This window comes from Capsicum annuum, chromosome 6 (genome assembly GCF_002878395.1).
Source record: "Capsicum annuum cultivar UCD-10X-F1 chromosome 6, UCD10Xv1.1, whole genome shotgun sequence".
NCBI lineage: Eukaryota > Viridiplantae > Streptophyta > Magnoliopsida > Solanales > Solanaceae > Capsicum > Capsicum annuum.
The window spans coordinates 199029588-199050885 of NC_061116.1; the positions used below are offsets into that span (position 1 = coordinate 199029588).

Below are 21298 nucleotides of genomic sequence, written 5' to 3' on the forward strand. Positions count from 1 at the left end.
TTTCTTCTTTTTCATTTTCCGGAATAGTAGGCATGTAAGTTGCAACGTAAAATCAAATATTAGGACCTCTCTCTTATTACTTGACTAAATTGCTCGGGATAGGTATGGAAACCTAGGTGTAAATCTTCAGGCTTAGATGGAAATAAATAATATTTAGCATTATCTAATTAAATATCTCTCTCTTTTGAGAGGGAAGAGAATAAAGAGAATTAATTATTGATAACTTAGATTTCACTAATCACATAAATCTTTTTGGGTGATATTTGGCTCAAGAATTTACCTGGTGAACATCTTTTGCTGGACAAAGTTTCTTTTATTTGTTTTTGAAAGAACTTTTTTTTCTTATTGTTATTGACTTATTGCGGTTGATAGAAATTTGTAGCCGCTATTTTTTGGAGAACATAGGATAATCAATCAATTGTAATAGCCCACAAATTATACCCGAAGCTAAAACGGTTATTTTTTGAATTAAAAATATTAAAGAATATAATGAATGTTAGAAAAAATCAAATAGGATGAGTCGCTAATGGACCAGTGACTTGTTTTATCATAAAAACAAGGAATTGAAAGAGAAAGGATTAACTCAAACAAAACATAAAAAAGGAATTTAGATAGAGAAATATTGGGAGTAAATAAAAAAATTAAAGAAAGTCCCTTGCTGGTCAGCGACTTGAAAATCGTTGTGGGTCCAGCGACTTACAACTTTTAAATTCCAGGACCAAGAACGTTTTGTCCCATTTGATTTTCTCCAACGTTCGTTGTCCACTTTGATATTTTTACTCTAAAAATTAGCCCTTTCAGCTTCGGACTGCACAAACTATACTCTCTACTGTAAACCAATAAACATTATGGTGGGATGATAAAGAGTAAAATAACATTATGGTGGGATGATAAAGAGTAAAATATTTTTACCATCCAATGTAGGATCTTTTGTAGAAAATTCAAATTTAATCGGGTTCCTATGCAGGGACCGCACACTAAGTTTTCAATTTTTTGCACAAATTATTGTCAAACATATGAAAAAAATGCTATTTTGGAAAAAATTTAAAAACTATAAAAAAAAAAATCAGTTATAATTTCATATACTTTCTCCAAACTTTTAGTACTACCAAATATTGACCAAAGGAAGAAAAAAAAAAGATTAAAGAAGGTGGAAATATCAAAAAGGAACTTGGAAATATGTAATTGCCTTGGACCTTTATATATAAAAAAACTTTCTCAAAACTACTAAAACTCTTCTTCCATTTGTCTCTCTCTCTCTTTCTCTCTCACTGTGCACAAAGAGTTGAAAATGGGTCGCGGATTATCCGGCCGGCTCACCGTCATCTGCTTCTCTCTTATCTTCTTCATCTCGTTAACCAACTCCTTCTATCTCCCCGGTGTTGCTCCTCGCGATTTTCAAACTGTACACTCTTTAACTTCCATTTTATCCTTTTTTTTGTAGGATTTTTTTGGATCATAAACTAATTTAATTGATGTTTTTTAGTTGTTTGAGTATTTTGATTGTGGGGTTTGATTATTTTTTGTAGTTTTGTGATTGATAGAGTTCTTTTGACTGATAAATGATTGGATCTATGGTTTTATGAAGTGGGGTTTTTGTTATCTGTTTGATCTGGCGTTTGGGGTGGATAAAAATGTTTGCTTTGTTTGACTTGAGTTGATGGGTGTAATTGTTTTTCTTGAGTTGTTGGTGGACTGGTTCTAAGTAAGTCAACTGAGGTAGACTTGGTAGAGAAGTTATACTACTAGTATTTTGTCTGTTTGGGGTTGGAGTAGGAGGATCAAAAGATTGGGATAGAGGAAATTAATCAGCAAAGCTTGAAAATCTAAGAGAAAGATACCGTGAGGATCTGCACCCAAGGGCGTGGCCTAGTGGTCAATGTAAAGGGTTGAGAACCATGAGGCATCAAGTTCAAATTCCAACAGAGTCAAAAACACTAGTGATTTCTTCCTATTTGTCATATTCTTGGTGGACAGAGTTACTTGGTACTTGTTGTGTCGGAGGTGGCAGGCATCCTGCCGAATTAGTTGAGGTGCGCGCAAGCTGGCCGGGACACCGTGGTTATCAAAAATAAAAAAAGATACTGTGAAGATCTTTCTACTTAAGAGATCACTCCAAGTGGTGCTTTTCTGATTGATCTTGTTTTACCTGAAGTCACCAGATGTTTGTCGACCGGGTTAAGCAGAATGTCGTTGGATCTATGCAACGTGTACTAGGCTTGTATTTGACTAGTTGTTAGGACTTCCGGGTTTTATTTTTCCAATTCAAGACTTTGGACTGTTGCTGGATAGAATCTATTAGGAAAGAGAATCAGTTGAATAAATCCATTTGGGTGTTATGTTTTGCTATATGTTCTTTGTATCTGTTGATTTTGATTATCCCTCTTTATTAAAAAAGATTGTGTTACCCTAGCAGCTCCTTGCATTCCACTGTCTCCTGTGTTGTTTAGTTGTTTCTAATAAAGCTTCCTTCTGTATGTTCTCCTTCTTATCTGACAGGGTGATCCACTTGATGTTAAAGTGAACAAGCTGTCATCTACTAAGACACAACTTCCCTATGACTATTACTACTTGAAGTACTGCAAACCTACTAAAATTTTGAATAGTGCGGAGAATTTGGGGGAAGTTCTTCGTGGAGACCGCATAGAGAATTCAGTTTATACTGTAAGGATATATGCTCTTATGGTTGATGGTTATATGTAATGTGTGTGCATTAGCTAAGTGGATCTATATTTTATTTCATCTGTTCATAGTTTCCAATGAGACAAGAACAGTCATGCCAAGTGGTTTGTCGGCAAAAACTTGATGCTGAATCTGCAAAGAACTTCAAGGAAAAGATTGATGATGAATACAGAGTTAATATGTAAGAGTAATGTCTTTTCTGCATTGTTCCCTCTATATTTTGTTCACTCCAGCTGTGCATGGTGGTTCTGCTCATGTTTTTGCACAAAAATGAAATTCAATATTAAATCATGTGGTGTTGCAGGATTTTGGATAACCTTCCTGTTGCGGTTCTTAGACAAAGGCGTGATGGAATTCAGTCAACTACATATGAGCATGGTTTCCGTGTTGGGTTCAAAGGGAATTATGCTGGGGTTAGTGCTTGTTTCTGACTTGTCAGATACTGATAGCTTAATCTTCTCAGATTAATATAATGTTATGCATTTTACTTGCTTCTGCCAGAGTAAAGAGGAGAAATATTTTATAAACAATCACTTAAGCTTTCTAGTCAAGTACCACAAGGATCCTGAAACTGATACTGCTCGTATTGTTGGGTTTGAAGTCACTCCAAACAGGTTTAGATGCTTAAACACCTATCACTTGTGTATTTGTTTTAATTCCTCTCACCCAGGGGGCAGGGAATTGTAGCTCTAGCCTATCTGTTCACTTCTGATAATTTTATCAACAGCATTAATCACGAATACAAGGAATGGAATGACAAGAACCCTCAAGTGTCAACGTGCAATGAGAATACAAAAAAATTGATACAAGGTAGTGCTGCTCCCCAAGAAGTGGATACAGATAAGGAGGTTGTATTCACATATGATGTTTCTTTCGAGGTATTCTCTTATAGAATCCTTAACCTTCCTGCTTCAGGCTCCAAGTTATTTTTCACTTTTTATTCGCTATGATCTATTTGTCTCCAGGAAAGCGATGTGAAGTGGGCTTCTCGTTGGGATACATACCTTCTCATGAATGATGATCAGATTCACTGGTTTTCCATCATAAATTCTCTTATGATCGTTCTCTTCCTGTCTGGTATGGTTGCCATGATCATGATGAGAACTTTGTACAGAGATATTGCAAACTATAATCAATTGGAAACGCAAGAGGAAGCTCAAGAAGAAACCGGATGGAAGCTTGTTCATGGAGATGTTTTCCGTCCTCCAATCAATTCTGGATTACTGTGTGTTTATGTAGGCACTGGTGTTCAAATACTTGCAATGACACTAGTCACAATGATCTTTGCTCTGCTAGGTTTCTTGTCTCCTTCCAACCGCGGTGGACTAATGACTGCCATGGTTCTGTTATGGGTTTTCATGGGCTTGTTGGCTGGTTATACTTCTGCACGCCTGTACAAGATGTTCAAGGGAACAGAGTGGAAAAGGATTACCTTGAAGACTGCTTTCATGTTCCCTGGTATACTTTTTGCCATCTTCTTCGTATTGAATGCATTCATCTGGGAAGAGCGATCTTCTGGAGCAGTGCCATTTGGAACCATGTTTGCTCTTGTGTGCTTATGGTTTGGAATCTCGGTTCCGTTAGTGTTTGTTGGAAGCTACCTTGGATATAAAAAACCAGCTATTGAAGACCCTGTCAAGACGAATAAAATCCCTAGGCAAATACCAGAGCAGGCATGGTACATGAAACCGTCTTTTTCTATACTTATTGGGGGTATTCTCCCATTTGGAGCTGTTTTCATTGAACTATTCTTCATCCTGACCTCCATATGGCTGAACCAGTACTACTACATATTTGGCTTCCTTTTCATCGTCTTCTTGATCTTGATAATCACATGTGCGGAGATATCCATTGTGCTCTGTTACTTCCAGTTGTGCAGTGAAGATTATCATTGGTGGTGGAGAGCTTATCTGACTGCTGGATCCTCTGCTTTATACCTGTTCCTCTACTCTGTCTTCTATTTCTTCACCAAGTTGGAAATCACAAAGTTGGTTTCAGGAATCTTCTATTTCGGCTATATGTTGATTGCATCATATGCTTTCTTTGTGGTAACGGGGACAATCGGATTCTATGCTTCCTTCTGGTTTGTTAGGAAAATCTACTCATCTGTGAAGATCGACTGATCAAAAGGGAGCCTCATGATCTGTTGTTACTATAGTGAAAATGATCTGCATTTATGTGTCAAACTCAAGACTCGGTAAAAGTTGAAGGGTTTCTGTAGCTTCATAGGACACGAGCCAAAGAGAGGAAGTTCCCAGGCTAGCATTGACCAACTTACTTTCTGGTATTAGCATAGGCTTAGCTGTATCTTATGGTCATATACTTTTCCTCAAAACGGTTTCCCTGCATTCTTGATTGTACTTTCTAGCTATACAATTCAGTGGAACTTGATAAAATTTTGATCTTTTTGGAATCGTATGATGTTGGATCAATGAATTTATGAGAGATCGTACTAATTTTGAACATGGGGCTTAATTGCTTGTAAGCCTTATTGACAGAGAAGTCTCTTTATACATATGAACAGGGGGAATATATATATGCCTAGAACTTTTACCAGAGATCAAATGAACAAATTTTAAATTCATTTAGCCTTCTGGAGTACCTATTTTCTTACAAATGATTTTTGTAATATTGAGAATGCTTAACGGCTTATCTTGCTCTCCATCACCAGTCTGAATAAAATTGATATGCTTTGTCACAATAATACCTAATTTGGGATAAGAATCCAAAGATTTTCAAATGCATTGGCAGGTTGAGGACTCATAATGGTTAGGTGTGCAGGATGTCAATTTAAACAAACTAAATTGGATTTCGCAGGCCAACTAAAGCTAGAAATACTAAGGAATACAAGAATTATATTGACAATCCAGTTTCCAGAGAGCTCAATGCTATTGCAATGTCGCAGGAACAAAGCAATGAATGATTGCTTCTTATGTAGAGATATTACAAAGTTGAAATTCCTAAGAGACGAGGCTTCTTAGATACTACCACTATAAATAAATATCTGCACATAGCACACGGCTTCATCAAGAATCATGTCGATGTGCACTTCAACCTACTCAAATTCTTGTTTCACAGTTGCAGGTGCACACCAATGTTATAGTAACTAAAAACATAATATACAGAATCTTTCCCCATCTTTTCCCATTGATGTGAACTTTGTATCTGCACAGCTTCACCCGCGGTGGAGCCAAAGAATGATTGTGGTGATTCTTGGAGAGTAATTGGAAAAAGAATACTTAAACATTGCTAGTGAAACCTTCCTCGTTTACTTATCCTCAGTATCAACTGCAGATAGCTTCAACTGAGAGTTTCTTCATAACACCTGGACATGGATCACCACCAAATATTTCTGGTGTCACAGGTACTGAACACGACTCTTGCCCAATGCAATACTGCAAAAAATAGAAACAAAGGAAAATGCAATTAGTTCAGTCAGAAAATAACATCCTTCAGTAGGTGCGGTGCTGCTTACATAAATCATAGGAAGAAACAGGTCAGATGATTCTTAACAGATCTTGGCGTGATTAGGTCCAAGGGTATAATGCTATAGAACACATCATTTTCTAAAGGAGTATAAAAGAAACTGGCATATATACCGCTGAGTCTCTCCTGCTTATACAAATCCAATTTCAACGGCTACAGCTCAATTATAACTGTGAATTTTCACCAAGTTATTCTGCTAGAAATATGGAGGCGAAATCACGAGCAAGATTTAATACCTTTTCAAAGGCATCGTACGAGTGGTGGGCATGACAGCTTCCTTCCCTGAAACTTCCACAGGCCCCCGCTGGTGTCCCAAAGCTTGCAAATTTGATTGAATTGATCTTTTGACCAGGAGCACAACTGAGGTGCGCTTTAGGCCTGAGGGGTCTGTCAACTGCCCCAGAAGCTTGCATCTTCCAATTCACTAACTGTGGTTGCCATTCATTTATATCAGCACAGACACTTGCTAATTCTCTCTTGACCAAAGAGATTGCGTTGGGATCTCCTCCCCATTCCTCAAATACAACTAACAAATTTCCAGTAGGATGCAGCCAAGAACGTGGCACGTGATACCTGAAACATGATTCTCAGTTAATAGGAGCTTCTTGTTACATCAGAGGAAAAGTCCGCAAGGTTTGTGATTACTTACCATCTCTGTGAAGCCTCTCCACAGTTACTTAAGCACTTGTTCTCATTAAAGAAGCCTGCATAGTTACAGGCACCACACGTACCAGATGCTTTATATCCAGGCCAGTAACGTCCAAGGCTTTGTCCATTTATCCACATTTGACCTTTGCCCATGGTATTCATATCTAAAGCCAAAGGCTCATTACCAGCTGGAGCGTTGAAAGTGGTCTGGAAAAACACCAGGTAATGCGCTTTTAAGGCTGTGAAGGACTAGAATTTTTTTCTTTTGAGAAAGTAACTTTGAAGGACTAGAAATTTGAAGAGATTTATATGAAAATTGTTATTCTAAAGTAAAACACTTCACCATACAGCTTACTCTAATGCACTGAACTTAACTAAATATTCATTAACCAAAAAGGCATAGATATTAGCTATGCACCTTGAACCATGTGAGAGGCTGTCTTTGAGTCACCAAAGAGCCCTCAACCCACTCAACAGATGAGCTGCCACTGAGTGAATGAAGATTCAAGGCTTCTCCTTTTAGACCAACCTGGACAACAAAGCTAAAAGTCAAATAAACTGCAGTTAAAGCAAGATCTGTCAAATATTTCCAAAAGACAAACCTTGTAAGACCACTTCTGCCATGTTAAGTCTCTTTTGCCCTCATTAAGACCACTGAGTGAAACTGGCCCAAGAACACCAGTATTCCATGTCTCAAAATGTGGGCCAATATTCTGAGCTCGAGTACAAGTAAAACCAAACCAAGTGAATATGTGTATTCAAAGAACCAAAGTGTGACCACGAAACCAGTTCTATGTGTGTGCAGTCTTTGCAATTGCATATGAGGATATACATAATCATATGGACGGCAATAGAGAAAGAGTGGGAAGGTGCGAGACGACAGACCGGAAGACCAACAGCAATGCTTAGCAGAGAAATCTTGTTTACACCAGCTCTCAGATTTACTGCTTTATTGAAAGTAACTTTCTGGCTTTTTAAACTTCCATATACAGTTCCTGCAGAAATGAAAATTTAACCGACTGAGACATTTATTATTATCACATAAATTATTTAGTCGCTTGGGGGCTCCTGATGACACCAAATGGTTCTCACCTCTCGGATGTTTAATATTTCATTGCAAACAGATATTTTTTCAATCGACATAAAGCAAAACAGAAGGGGAGCCTTGGAGTAACTGGTAAAGTTGCTGCCATGTAACCAGGAGGTTATGGGTTCAAGCCTTGGAAACAGCCTCTGGCAGAAATGCAAGGTAAGGCTGCGTACGAGACACTCTTGTGGTGGGGCCCTTCCCCGGACACCGCGCATAGCGGTAGCTTTAGTGCACCGGGCTGCCCTTTTTATAAAGCAAACAGAAATGTAATGGTTTTCATCTTTTTTCCTATTTCCTTCGAAGGTACTATTTGAAGGATCAGCGGATAACTAAAGATGAAAGTGTAAAAAGCTCATGATAACAAAAGATCATGTGACACACCTGCTAATTGACCATTCACGAAAACATGCAAAGCAGGACCAGCTGAAGAGACACTAAGCCAAGGCCATTGTCCGCTCCTCAAGAACCCTTCACTTGGATCAATCTTGACGCTGAAAATAGATAATGAATGATCATAACCTTGCATGGAAGCTAAAGTAATTGAATTGTTATTAATTTTCCTACTTTTGACATGTGAAGCAGCAATCAGAAATTATCAGAAGTTACACAAGCACTTACTCAGTCATATACCACAAATAATCAGACACGTCTCTTGTGGTATTTATCTGCTCCAGTAACCCAATAACCGTGAAAGTATTGTCTTCATAAGATGCTGGCTCGTCATTGTATGATTGCCAAGAAAATCCTCTATCTGCTGGAGTCATCTTCATCAGAGCACTTTGAGCACCAATCTTCACATGGAATTAAGAGAGCCGTCAGTTGCAGTATGCATATGAGGTAAGGCATTTTCTTTTTCACAAGTCATTAATGTTTATTTAGACTTCCAGACGCAATTTCACTGTTATGCATCAAATAGTACAAATATTTAATGGAGAAAGTCTCTGTCTCACCCTTGCAGTGTTGTATATGGTGTTCTTGCAATCAGGTAGAATGCTGATAGACCAGGGTGGCAAGTTATAATGCCTGTTCCCAAAGGCCACTGTAGCAAAAGAATGCTGATTGTAGTTTGCAAGGAATGCAGCACACACTCCAGACTTTGACTTAAAAACGTGGGCCTGCAGGAGAGTGCAGTTAATTTCACTTCAGATTTAGTTCTATACGTAGACCGTTCAAGAATTGCAACAGATCTTACTTCTTGAAAGTTTCCAAGGGATGTCACAGTTGGATCGCCGAATACTAAAGCTGGTTCACAAAGCTTTATTGCTCTATGCAGATCTTTCAGATGACCCCACTTAGGCTGCCGTAATAATCCTAAAGATCAAGGAACTTCACGTTAGTATTTAAACAACATACTTCGTTGAAGAGTTCACTTTTCCATGGGCATGAAATGATAGGGATGGTCGTCATACAAAGTTATACAAAGAAGCATAATCAAAATGTTGGCTAAAAAAGAAAAGAAAAGGGAAGGACCAAACAAGCAAAAGAGTTGACATAGATAGTACCCTTTTTTCCTAAGGAGTTGAGACAGAAAATTGCCACTTCAACCAATTCAAACACAAGCAATTATATAACATAGACTTCTGATGCTTATCCTTATTGCATGAATATGTTTAGTTCAAACTCAAATTTAAAGAAGCGCATACCAAATTCATCAAGTGGTGCATCATAATCATAACTAGTAGCAATAAATGGGCCACCAGCAGTCCTGCCAAAGTTTGTTCCTCCATGATACTGAACCAAGAAAAAAGATAAACACCATAAAACAATGTTCTTTGATTCAAAAACTATAATAACTCTTGAAAACACAAACATCATAAAAGAACACTCTATATACCATGTAATAATTGATGAATGACCCCCCCTTCTGTATGAAATTAGCAACTCCAAAAGCCAAGTCCTCAACAGGACGATATGGAACCGGGCCTCCAAATTCAGTAAACCTTCAAAAATAATCAAATTAAGAAAATTATTCCATCATATACTGTTGCTTATGTAAAATAAGAAACTGATCATCATCTATTGCTTCTTAAAGATGTATTTGCAAATTTACCAGGCAGTCCATGCTTCAGTCCATATCTTTGGTTTATAAGCCTTATTTGGTGAGAAGTAGTCACAGTAGAAACCATTGCAAGTATTTATCTACACAAAAGGGAAGGAGATAAATTGGAGTAAGATATTAAAGGAAGTAACATTGGAAATAGTACTAATTACTTAACAAAAGAATTTGACACTGTTAATATTTGGAAGATCAAACAAATTAACGTTGACATCTTTTCAAGAATTTTTTATTTTTTTACTGATAAGGTTGTGCTTGAGAGTACTTCCTTATAAACTTCCTAAAATATACAAATTTTAATTTGAAAAAAAAATAAAGATTTAGATGTCCAATTCACACCCAAAAAGAAAAAAAAAGTACATCCATTTGCTCTGCCTCAACTTTGTTTGTTCATTATAACTCCCTCCGACATCTTTTGAATTTCGAGATTCAAGCAAGTTTTTTTTTCATATATCTTTCAAATAATTGATTTGTCAATCGTGTACTTAAAATACTTTTTACATTAATTTTAAATATATAAATTTTATTTCAAAATAATCGATGATTTCATGCCCGAATTTATGATCAAAATTAAATAATTTGACTATCGAAATTCGAGACGTGGCATATAAATTAAAACACTGGGAGTATTAAATTTGTCTAGTTTGACTGGGCATGTAGTCTAAAAATGAAGAAAAATTTTTGATCTTGAGATTTTAAATTAAATTAAATTAAAGAGGTGTGAAGAGTGAAACTGTGATCCTTTGAATCATGTGGTCTTAAACATGACAGGACTTTAGAATTGCAACTTGCCAAAAAATTGAGTAATTAAATGCATAACAAAAATTATTTCTTTATTGTAAAAACAAGAACACAAATTACTAAATACAATTCTCCCAAGTATTTCTACTTTATAAGCAGACTGTTAGAAGATGTGTGTGTTCATATTTCATAAAAAGACAAATAAACATGGTCTCAAGTCGGTGATTCAAATAGTGACACATACCATTGAAATTTGATGAAAAGACGTGACAACAGACAGGACTTTGTTAACAAAAGACACCCCATGTGCAGTAACTAAAGTATTCTATCAATTCAGAATGTTGAAATATTGTATGGAAATAATTAAAAACGACAAGAAGAAAGAGCAAATTAAATGAGTTGGTGGCAAAAGGTGCAAAGCTTACAACAGGATCTGGAGCATCGTCTTGCTTGCACATGACCCATGGTACACCAGTACCAAGATCCAGTGCCATTTTTGCTGCCCATTCTGTGTAAGATTTACCTGCTTCCCCTAGTCTTTTCTCAATTGGCCCATATTCATTCTCAATCTGTCAAATGAGTTATCAAGAAAGATACAGGCTTTCATCAATTTACCTCTCATTTTAGTGATAATGTTGCCACACAAGTGTTGAATGTAGGATCCTACACGCATACTTTGGAAGAGTCCGAACAACATAGTTTAACAGTACAACATAACAACAATATAACGAGTGTATTTCCACAAAGTGGTGTATGAGAAGGGTAAAATGTACGCAGTCCATACCACTACCTCGGATAAAGTAGAGAGATTACCCGACTCAGGACAAAAAAAAAAGTATAACAAACATAAAAATATAAAAGAAACATAGTTTAACAATAGGGGCCAAGAAAAAAACATAGCTTTTTGTCCTATAAACAAACTTCACAAACTGTACTGCAATTGAGGAAAAATAGAAAGGAATTAAGGACTAATTTAACAACCTGGGATAGTATTATAGGACCACCCTGAGATTCATACAGCCTTTCTGCTTTCATCATATTAACAATCTTGGTAGTGAACTTTTGCATTGCAGCCTTCATTAGCAAGAAAAGAATTAAAAGCAAAATTATAAAACAATAACTTTAAAGTAACACAAGTTTAGAAATAATGCCATAAAGATTTTTTTATTTTTTTTTGGTTATCTAACCTTGAAAGGCTCATTATCTGTTCTGAAACTAATACCTGGAACATACTTCAACCAAACAGGAAAACCCCTAAAATTGAAACAGACAAAGCAAGAATTTAACTTTATTTCAAAATGGGTGTCACAAATTTAGCAGATAGGATATAAGAAGTTTGATCCATTACCCAAAATTCCATTCAGCACAAGCATAAGGCCCAACCCTTAGATGCACATAGAGTCCTGCTTGATGCACTATCTTAATGAACTTCACTAGATCATACCTCTCTTCAAAATAATACTGCAAAAAAAAAAAAAAATTGAATATCAGTAAATCATGAAAAGGTCTCGTTTTTTATACACACAATTGAATATCATAATTTATGAAAACTATCACCAAAGGTCTCAATTTTTAACAACAACATTCCCACTTTAATCCCACAAGAGGAGTCCAGGGAGGTTATGGTTTGTACACATAGCTTACCTCTACCTTCAAGAGGTAGAGAAGCTATTTCCGATAGACGCTCGGCTTAACTTTCACTCACAATCTATTGAACATCAAGTAAATTTAAGAAAATTATCAGCAAAGGTCTAAAATTCTACTTACTTTGCCTTGTTCAGGCTCATGCCCATTCCAGAAAACGTAAGTCTGAATGACATCAACTCCTCCTTCTTTTGCCTTCTGAATAAGATCCGGCCACATCTATCCAACACCAAAACAATAAAATCAAGAAAACAACTTTACAAGAAAACTCATTTCCCCTAAAAGAACAAATAACCAATATATTGAACTGCATTTCACAAAAACGTACCTCAGGAGTACTTCTTGGATAATGAATAGATCCAGAAACAAGAATTCTCCTTTGTCCATTCACAATAATAGCCTTGTTGTCGTATGACACAGAACACATTCCAGAAAAAACATATGAACCCAATAATGCTAACAACATCAACAACACATTTGACATTACTAGCCTTCTTGAAACCATTTTCTTTAACGTCAAGAACTCAACTCCAAGTTTCAAGATTATGCCTTTACAAGAAAAAACCAAGACCCTTTATCCCACCCACCTTATCCCTTCTCTTTAATATCCTGTTTGCGACTTTATTCTACTAGCAAATGTGAAGACAGAAAGAAACACATTCGAAGCGGGAAAGTGAAAAACAGCTGTGTTGAACCTGAAAATTTTGCTTTTTTCCTTCTTTTTTATTACTAGTTCCGTTACTTTTTCTTGGACAGAGTTAACAAAACACAGTTCAGGGGGAGTTTGAAGAAATGAGGACTTGGGACTTTACCGCAGAAAATGCTGCTTTTAAACACCCAAAACAAAAGGAGTCAGGTGCACTAAAATGACTCTAAATGGCGGACTCGGAATTTTCAACCAAAAAATATTTAAAATATGAAAACAAAAACAAAAAAAGGTTCAATATTGATAGTTTTTTACAAAAGATGGAGCAGTGCGTTAAAATTACTCTCAACAAATTGGAATGACTTTCAATTAACTTTCAGAGGCTTTAAATAGCCACATCATAATATAAAAATCAATATTATTTGAAATTTAAAAGCCTAAATTATCTCATCAAATAAAATAACTTAATTTAAAATTCAAATTCATCTTATCTAAACAACTTGTCAGCTAAAAATACTGCAATAACTAAAGTAAATTCAACAAATATCAATTATATATAATTAATTTTAATTATATATAAATAATATTATATTTCGTATCCAAAAGAAGTTGAAATATGCTAGTCTCGCTCCTATTTGGATCATAAGGATTTATGATACTCAGAAAAATTATGAATTAATAACAAAGTGAGAGTGGTACGAGTATATGGGGTCCCATTTTGGCGTTACCTACGTTTTTCCTACAGTTCATCCAACTGCAAAAATTAATTATAGATCTGTTTTGTGATGTATATAGAAAGGAAAATTAATACTATTACTCTGCCAACTGCTGAATTGAGATAAAGATATATGTAGTAATTAGCAATAACTAATGATGGTAACACTTATATAAATAACACGTATTTTCTTGCTGAAAGTTTCCTCTGCTTGCGTTGGTAAACATTTTAAAAAAGATGTATCTTTGTTTAAAAAAAAAAAAAAAAAAAGGAAAGGAAAAGTCACTTCTTGAAAATTATTTTCTGATATTTAATTGGCAAGCAGAAAGTGTTTCTTAAAAAATAACTATTAGATTAATAATAATATTAGGGGAAGGTATGTGTATACTTTACCCATTTTATATCTCACTTGATAATATTAGCAAACTGGATAAAATTTTAATAAAGAAAAAGAGTTAAAATTATCTCGGAATTATTTAAAATAAGTCAAATTTATCCTTCGTTATGTTTTTTTTGTTCAAAATTTTGCGACCTGTACAGTGGCGACTCAAAAATGCACTTCAACTCGTCAAATGTTCAAAAATACTCTCTCTATTAACGATTGCTCCACAACGAAAAATATGTGAAATGAAGAACATTGAATACTAATTGAACTAGTGGGATGATTCTAACTGTACCCAATCTATGATTCTAGATGACTTTGAACAAGAAGCAACAAAGGTGTCAGATATAGACATTACTAAATGCAAAGAGATTACTCAGAGGGAGAATATACAATCAATCAACAAGAGGATTGAGAGGTCCTTTGAGTTGCATTGCGAACAAAGAAAATGATTTTTGGTAGGGCAAAGAAAATGACTTCAATAATATTATGAGTTGGATAAATTATTTGTCCCCTTTTTTTCATATCCAACAACGTGCCCATACATTTAATTAGACCTCACCAGATGTTTGGCTCTAATTTTTCTTTTTATACATCTTTGTTTTAATTCTGTTAGAAAACAAATAAAAAAAGCAAAATATAACACGGTGTTTAAAGCAGATGTACAAAGATTCTCAACTGTTCCTGCCTTATTGGCCATTCCCAGACGCTTAAAACGCACGTCTAATTGTCGACGCAAAAACATTTAGATACACCATTTTTCTTTCATTTGTTACTATTTTCTTAATTTTATTTTTAATTTTTTTTTTTTGACATATTAAGAAAAGGCAAAAGAATTCATTTTATTTAATCCTTAGAATTAAATGATTATTGTTCAAATAATTTTTCAAGAAATATTACTCTAGACATTAATTAATAAGGATAATCTTATACTGTAATTATATTCATAATTATTTTTTAATGAATATTTCATATGAAAAAGTGACAAATAAAAGTAAATGAACGAACGGACGGTGAGTTTCACGTCTTCTATAAAGCGGTATGATACAAATTCTTCTAGGAAAGGACGCTGTAGTTTTGTAATTGGCCTGTCGTGTGCATGGTTTGGCTAAAGAAACAAATTGAGTAATTCGCTTCCTTCGTCCTATCTTTTTATTTTAAAATTAATTTAGGTGTACGGGTCTCACGCGTTTATCTTATTTTAATAAATTTAAATGTTAAATCAAATTTTTTATTTATTTAAATAATAAATATAAATATAATAATTAAATTCAACATCTTTTAAATATTTAAAGATGGAAAACTTATTTAATTAGTTATATAATATTTGTAGATAATTAAGATACAAATAAGGTAGGTGGAATAAATTAACAATCCCTTAAATTACGATTGATGTGTTCAGTAAGCCAATAATTAATGTTTGTTAATTCATGAACTTACGCAATTTGACTTAGTCTCATCACTCCTGCAAATTTCTTACCACTTAATTTCTCTTTTTGATCAAATAGTCGGTATATCTTTTCTACTGCTTCAAATATAATAATGTTTTTTCTTATATAGACTATGAATTAGACTTCAAAATAACTTTGAATTGAATTGAAATTGTTGAAATAGAAGATTATAATGGTGAATTAATTCTCCAATACATGACTTCTATGTTGCAGCAAGCAAATGTCATATCCATAGAAGCTAGGGTCTCTCTCAAGCCACATTGTTGCTTGAGCTTTTGTAATTTTCTCTACATACATCTTCCTCTTTAGATGACCAATTAATCGATTGTAGCGATGTAGTTGAAATATAAGTTAGTCCATACCAATATGAATTTAAAAGCTTCCAATTTGAATCTTAGGCCTAAAATAAAGGAAACCCTAAATAAAGAAACCCAAATAACCTAAACATAACATTACAAAATCCTAAACAAAGAAACATAAAGAATCCTAAAATATGGAAGAAAAATTAACCTAATGAAATTGAAAAATAATTTAAGAAAATAGTATATGATAATTTTGTCTATTATATCGTCTTGCTTCACACTTTTCAATGTATTTAATAATATGATATAATAAAATTCAAGTAACAATCAAAACAAAAATTTATTTGTTAACTAAAAACACAATATAATGTACAATATATAACAACCATCCAAACACTTCTAAGTGTTAAATGATCTAGGCTAATCATCAATTTAGAGTCAATTCGAGAGAAAGTTACAATGATTCATTATCAATCCAAATAAATTATTGAAATTGAAAATTAATGAAAAGTAAGTTGCAAAGAAAATTGATAAAGAGTCGACAAAACTAAAGTAAAAATTAACTACACATACCTTTTATTTCTTGTGACAATTCAACATCACCACACAAAACAACTTCTTTTATAGAATGAGTATTCATAAACCAAAAAGAATTTGAATTTGAGTTGTAGTAGGACATAAAATGACTTGTGTTATAAAAAGTAAACACACCATGTTTTAATTGCAACCATTTATTTTTCTAAAAATACGTCCACTTTTTATTTTGCTAAAACAAAACTCTCACAAGCTTTGCTTAAAATAAAATGTATTTTTTTAAAAAAAAATATTTATTATTAGTGTTTATGTATAATTATAATTTTAGAAAAATAGTAAAAAGACGATTTTGTCTATTGCAGAAGCTTTTAATAAAGGGCAAAAAGTTCGAATCACTTTTCTAAGGGTCTTCACACTTTTAATATATTATAGATTATAGATATAGATATAGATAGATTATAGATTATAGATATTCAACAATATTTATTTAATTTATAAAATTAATGAATAATTAATTTATTTTTATTTATTTTATTTTTAAATATAATTATTATTTAGTATATTTTTTGAAGTATTAAATTTAAAGAGTAATATGGTAAAATTACTGCTATCATTTCCTATTCTTTTAATTCTTGTGTCAATAAAAAAATAGACAAATAAAAATAAATAGACTGAGTATAAATTTTTATTAACTAAATAAATACTCTATGTCTCATTTTACGTGTCACTTTTTAGATTTTAAGCTTCAAATAAATTTATTTTTGAATGTAATATTTTTTTCTTTTTACTATTTAAAATTATTAATAATTGTGACTTCAAGTACTTCTTACGTAGTTTTCATAAATATAAATTTTATTTTAAAAAATTTAAAGGTTTCATGTATAGATTTCCGATCAAATGTAAATTGTTTGACTTTTAAAAAAATAGAAAAAATGACACATAAATTAAGAAAGTAATCTAATAAAATAAGGTGGCGTGTTGTTTTGATTTTCTTTTAATAATGACTACGAATCTCTTCCAGTAGTAACCTTTTTATTTTTTAGAGGTTGGGGGTTCGATCCCCACCTCTGGTGAATGAAGAAAACTTTGTGATCAGTTTTCTACCGTTTAGTGTGCGGATAGTGGAACGGAGGATTAGTCTTACGACTGCCGGCTGTGAGAATACCTTGGAAACCCAAAAAAAAATAAAATAAAAATTATTAGGATCACAGATTCAAATATTTTGGTCATAGCCAGAAAATATGTTTAGAAACTTCCAATTAGTATTTGATTTTGTAAAAATACTTAAATTAAAACTTAAAACACTTACCTAGTATAAATTATAGGCCTTAATTAGCAATAATCGTACTTGGAGAAAGGTTTAGGTGATGATTAATTCCCCCATTTTCAGGTGAATGGTTTCCCTTAAACTTATACTCACTCCTTCCTATAAAAGAAATTGTCTGAAAATAAGTATAGAATTTACGACAAAAAAATATTACCTACTCACAAGTCACATGATTTATCAAAAAATTAGAGAAACTAGCATCCTTAAGACTATAATTACAATAAATAACAATACTTTTTCAAAATTACAACTTATAGCAAAAGTAGCAATATTTTACCCACTTCATAGTAATAGAAGAATATGTATTTTTCAGTTGTGCATATGTATTTATGAGTAATACATATATATTTGTATATGTATTTATATAGTAACATTTTACTTAAATATAAATACAATTTGTTATTTTTCGTAATTATTAAACTGTTGTTATAAAAGTTATAATTAAGACTACAGAGTTGCTATTTCTGAAATTTTCCCATTTAGGAACCTCCCACTTTCTCCGTCCTACATTAGTTGAACACTTTTCATTTTCCACGATACTTAAACTTAAGAAATCATAAGAAAGTAATGTTATTAATTCACGTAAAAAAAAAAAAAACTTCTTGTAAACTTTAAAATAAGTGTGAACACTTTCAATGCTTTTCGTTTTACATGGTGCTTGAGAAATCATAAGAAAGTAATGTTACTAATTAATCCCTTAAAAAACTTCTCACAAACTTAAAGTACATGTGAATACTTTCAAAAAAATTAACTGCTAGAGTAACATGAAAAAATATAATTAATATTTTCTTAATTTAATAAGATGGTTAAATTATTATGAGATAATATAATCAACTAATATGAGATGGAGGAAGTAACACGTAACACCACGTAATTTTCACTTCTTTTTCTCACTCTGAAACTAAATATCGTGAATTATACTGTGACAACTATAAAAGATAAGTTTAATGCAGTATTGGTTATGCTAAGTTATTGACGTTTTCATGCAAGTAGATAGGCCTATCAGGTCTCCTTTCAATGTCGAAGTACAAGTATTTATTTTTCAACAATCTAGTGTTATCCCTTTTAAATTCAAACACGACAATTAATATAACCTAGTATTATATATCCCTTTGAATTCAAACACAACCAGACAGCTTATGATACATTATGTTTTGGTTTGGTGTGATGAATGAGAAATAATAATCTTGGAATAAAATGGAGAATGATTAGTCATACGGTTATTTATCCATAGTTTATAATACAATAATGAAATAAGTTTTTTTTAATGACGGTGGAATAAGCTATCACATAAATTTATATAATAAAATAGCCAGTCCTTTGGGATATCTCAATCGATGTGATAGCTTTGTGTTAAGTAATGAATTGATCACATGCTCTTAATCATCTTATTATTAGTAGCTTAAGTCTCTAATGTGTTAAAGTTAGTTACAAGTCACAAAGTTAGTTAAAGGTTAGTTATCACTTAGTTGTTAGATCATCATATAGTTGTTAGGAGTTGGTTATCACTATATTCACTACGGTATATATATCACTTGTACATTACAAAGAAGAACCAAGTAATGATAATCATTCAATCCTACTCTCTCTTTTCTTCTCTCTTCTCTTAACTCTACTTACTGCTTCTCTTCTTCTCTGTACAATCAAGTGTTCTGAGAATTACTCAAGATCATTATATTGATCTTGTGATAATCAACATGGTATCAGAGTCAATCACTGGATAAAGTTCATTGTATATCGATCAAGATTGGTATCTCAATCACAGTTTGTGATTTCAGTCATACTCGAGTCAAGAATCACTGTAATTTCTGCAGTTAGTGATAATTCTGGTTGTTTTGCAGTTCTTTTTTAAGATTTCTCTAGGCTTCTGCAAATATTATTCTGTCATGGCGACTGGGAATGGAAATGGAGAGACTCCTAGTCATAGTCGAGAGAATACTTCAATTACAGGGCAAGGAATCAACACAACTATTGATCAAAATCACCTTCTATTCCTAGCTTCTACTGATGTAAGTGGTCTAACTGTGTTATCTTTCCAACTAAAAGATAGTGAGAATTACATTCAATGGAGTAAGTCCATGAGAATTTCCCTCTTAGGTCGTAATAAACTAGGATTAGTTGATGGTTCTTGCAAAAGAGAGTCGTATCTAGTGGAGCTATGAGGCAACGAGAAAGAGTAAATACAGTTGTTCTATCTTAGATTATGAATTCTGTAGCTAGTGATCTAATTGGGGGTGTAGTATATGCATCTAATACACATGTTGTTTGGGAAGACTTAAGGGAAAGATTTGATAAACTTGATGGATCAAGAACCTACGATCTTCATCAAGAAATCTCTCAAATTAAGCAAGGAATCCAGTCAGTGGCTTCATACTTCTCTAAGCTAAAAGCATTATGGGATGGATTTGAGTCAATGGTGCCCTCACTTGCTTGTAATTTCCCTCGGTCTAAAGAGTTCTTGATATACTTACAGAGACACAAGCTTTATCAGTTTTTATTAGGGTTAAATGAGTCTTTTTCACAAGCTAGAAGTCAAATTTTATTGATGAGTCCATTGCCTACTGTTAATCAAGCCCACTGAATAATCATTAGGGATGAGAGTCAAAGAGTTGTGTCCTATGGTGCTAATTATGCTGGAGTATTAAGGATTGTACCTGGGAGTTCTGAGTTTGCATTAGACTCAAAGACTGATTTTCAGAGGGATAAGAGGCTTTACTTCTCATCATATAATTCAAATGTCACTTGTGAGCACTGCAAGCTTAAAGGTCTGTAACACCCCGTATTCAAGTACATGTATTGGCGTATTCAAGTACGTGTATTGGTCTTATTTATATGAAATTAATTTTTTATTTTATTTATACCGGAATTTGCCCGTCGATGGTTCCATACGAAGGTTATTGAATAAGCTTTCCAACGATATAAAGATTTCCGAAAACGGATAAGTTTCGGATATAATCGACCACGTTCGAAACTATAAAACGGTGGCCGGGATATGGTGAATAGTAAATGTGCAGGAAAATTTCCTGCACACAAACTACTGAGGCCTGCCAGTTTTTTGGGTCAACTTTGAACGCTCATAACTCCCTTAATATAATGAACTGGGAAAGGTACGACCCATCAAAAGAAAGATCTTTGAGTCTTCTTTCCAATGCAATTGGTTTCATCGAAATCCAACATATGAGTAAGGAGTTATACTCGTTTTACTTTAGCCTCTCAAAACAGATTTTTAGGGTCAACTTCAAACGATCATAACTCCTTGTACAGGACGAACTGGGTGGCCTACTTTATATGAAATGAAAGCCCTTTGAATTATCTTTCCAACAATACCAATTTCACCCAAATCCGATATCGGAGCAAAGAGTTATGGTCGATCAACTTTATCTTGTCAGAACAGTCCACCATGGACAGATTCGAATTTACTTAAAATTTTAAGGGCAATATGGTCATTTTCCATCACCTCATGAACGAAAATTGGTCATTATATACATATACTTAGCCTCATATCCATTATTTATCATCCATTATTGAAGACTAAGAAACCCTAGCTAAATTTCAACTCCAATTATCTTGTGATTCAACCGTAGAAAATCCAAA

The 21298-nt window shown here is 33.6% G+C and overlaps 2 protein-coding genes across 2 annotated transcripts; one reads left to right on the forward strand and one right to left on the reverse strand.

The window, feature by feature from the left end:
• Positions 1-1106: 1106 nt before the first annotated feature.
• LOC107876096 (transmembrane 9 superfamily member 7) lies at positions 1107-5145 on the forward strand. Its single transcript, XM_016723099.2, has 7 exons — positions 1107-1405; positions 2500-2664; positions 2754-2863; positions 2987-3095; positions 3184-3296; positions 3410-3560; positions 3648-5145. The coding sequence occupies exons 1-7, from the start codon at positions 1292-1294 to the stop codon at positions 4803-4805; spliced, it is 1920 nt and encodes a 639-aa protein (XP_016578585.1). The 5' UTR covers positions 1107-1291; the 3' UTR covers positions 4806-5145.
• A 372-nt stretch (positions 5146-5517) lies between these two features.
• LOC107876095 (beta-galactosidase) lies at positions 5518-13358 on the reverse strand. The gene is made up of 19 exons (XM_016723098.2): positions 12676-13358; positions 12471-12566; positions 12052-12164; positions 11891-11957; positions 11685-11777; positions 11129-11272; positions 9957-10045; positions 9741-9846; positions 9550-9637; positions 9099-9217; positions 8857-9021; positions 8525-8697; positions 8288-8397; positions 7702-7811; positions 7419-7529; positions 7235-7345; positions 6818-7023; positions 6405-6741; positions 5518-6077 (listed from the first exon to the last, which is right to left on the reverse strand). Exons 1-19 carry the CDS (start codon positions 12850-12852, stop codon positions 5967-5969), a joined length of 2526 nt encoding a protein of 841 aa, XP_016578584.1. The 5' UTR covers positions 12853-13358; the 3' UTR covers positions 5518-5966.
• Positions 13359-21298: the final 7940 nt, after the last annotated feature.

Excerpts from the sequence above, each read along its gene's own strand:
- LOC107876095 (XM_016723098.2), bottom strand. The coding sequence starts at position 12,852 with ATGGTTTCAAGAAGGCTAGTAATGTCAAATGTGTTGTTGATGTTGTTA. Across the intron at positions 9,022-9,098 it reads CCCTTGGAAACTTTCAAGAA|GCCCACGTTTTTAAGTCAAA; the intron begins GTAAGATCTGTT and ends ACTCTCCTGCAG. Across the intron at positions 7,024-7,234 it reads AGCCTCTCACATGGTTCAAG|ACCACTTTCAACGCTCCAGC; the intron begins GTGCATAGCTAA and ends GTGTTTTTCCAG.
- LOC107876096 (XM_016723099.2), top strand. The coding sequence starts at position 1,292 with ATGGGTCGCGGATTATCCGGCCGGCTCACCGTCATCTGCTTCTCTCTT. Across the intron at positions 3,096-3,183 it reads TCAAAGGGAATTATGCTGGG|AGTAAAGAGGAGAAATATTT; the intron begins GTTAGTGCTTGT and ends TGCTTCTGCCAG. Across the intron at positions 3,561-3,647 it reads CATATGATGTTTCTTTCGAG|GAAAGCGATGTGAAGTGGGC; the intron begins GTATTCTCTTAT and ends ATTTGTCTCCAG.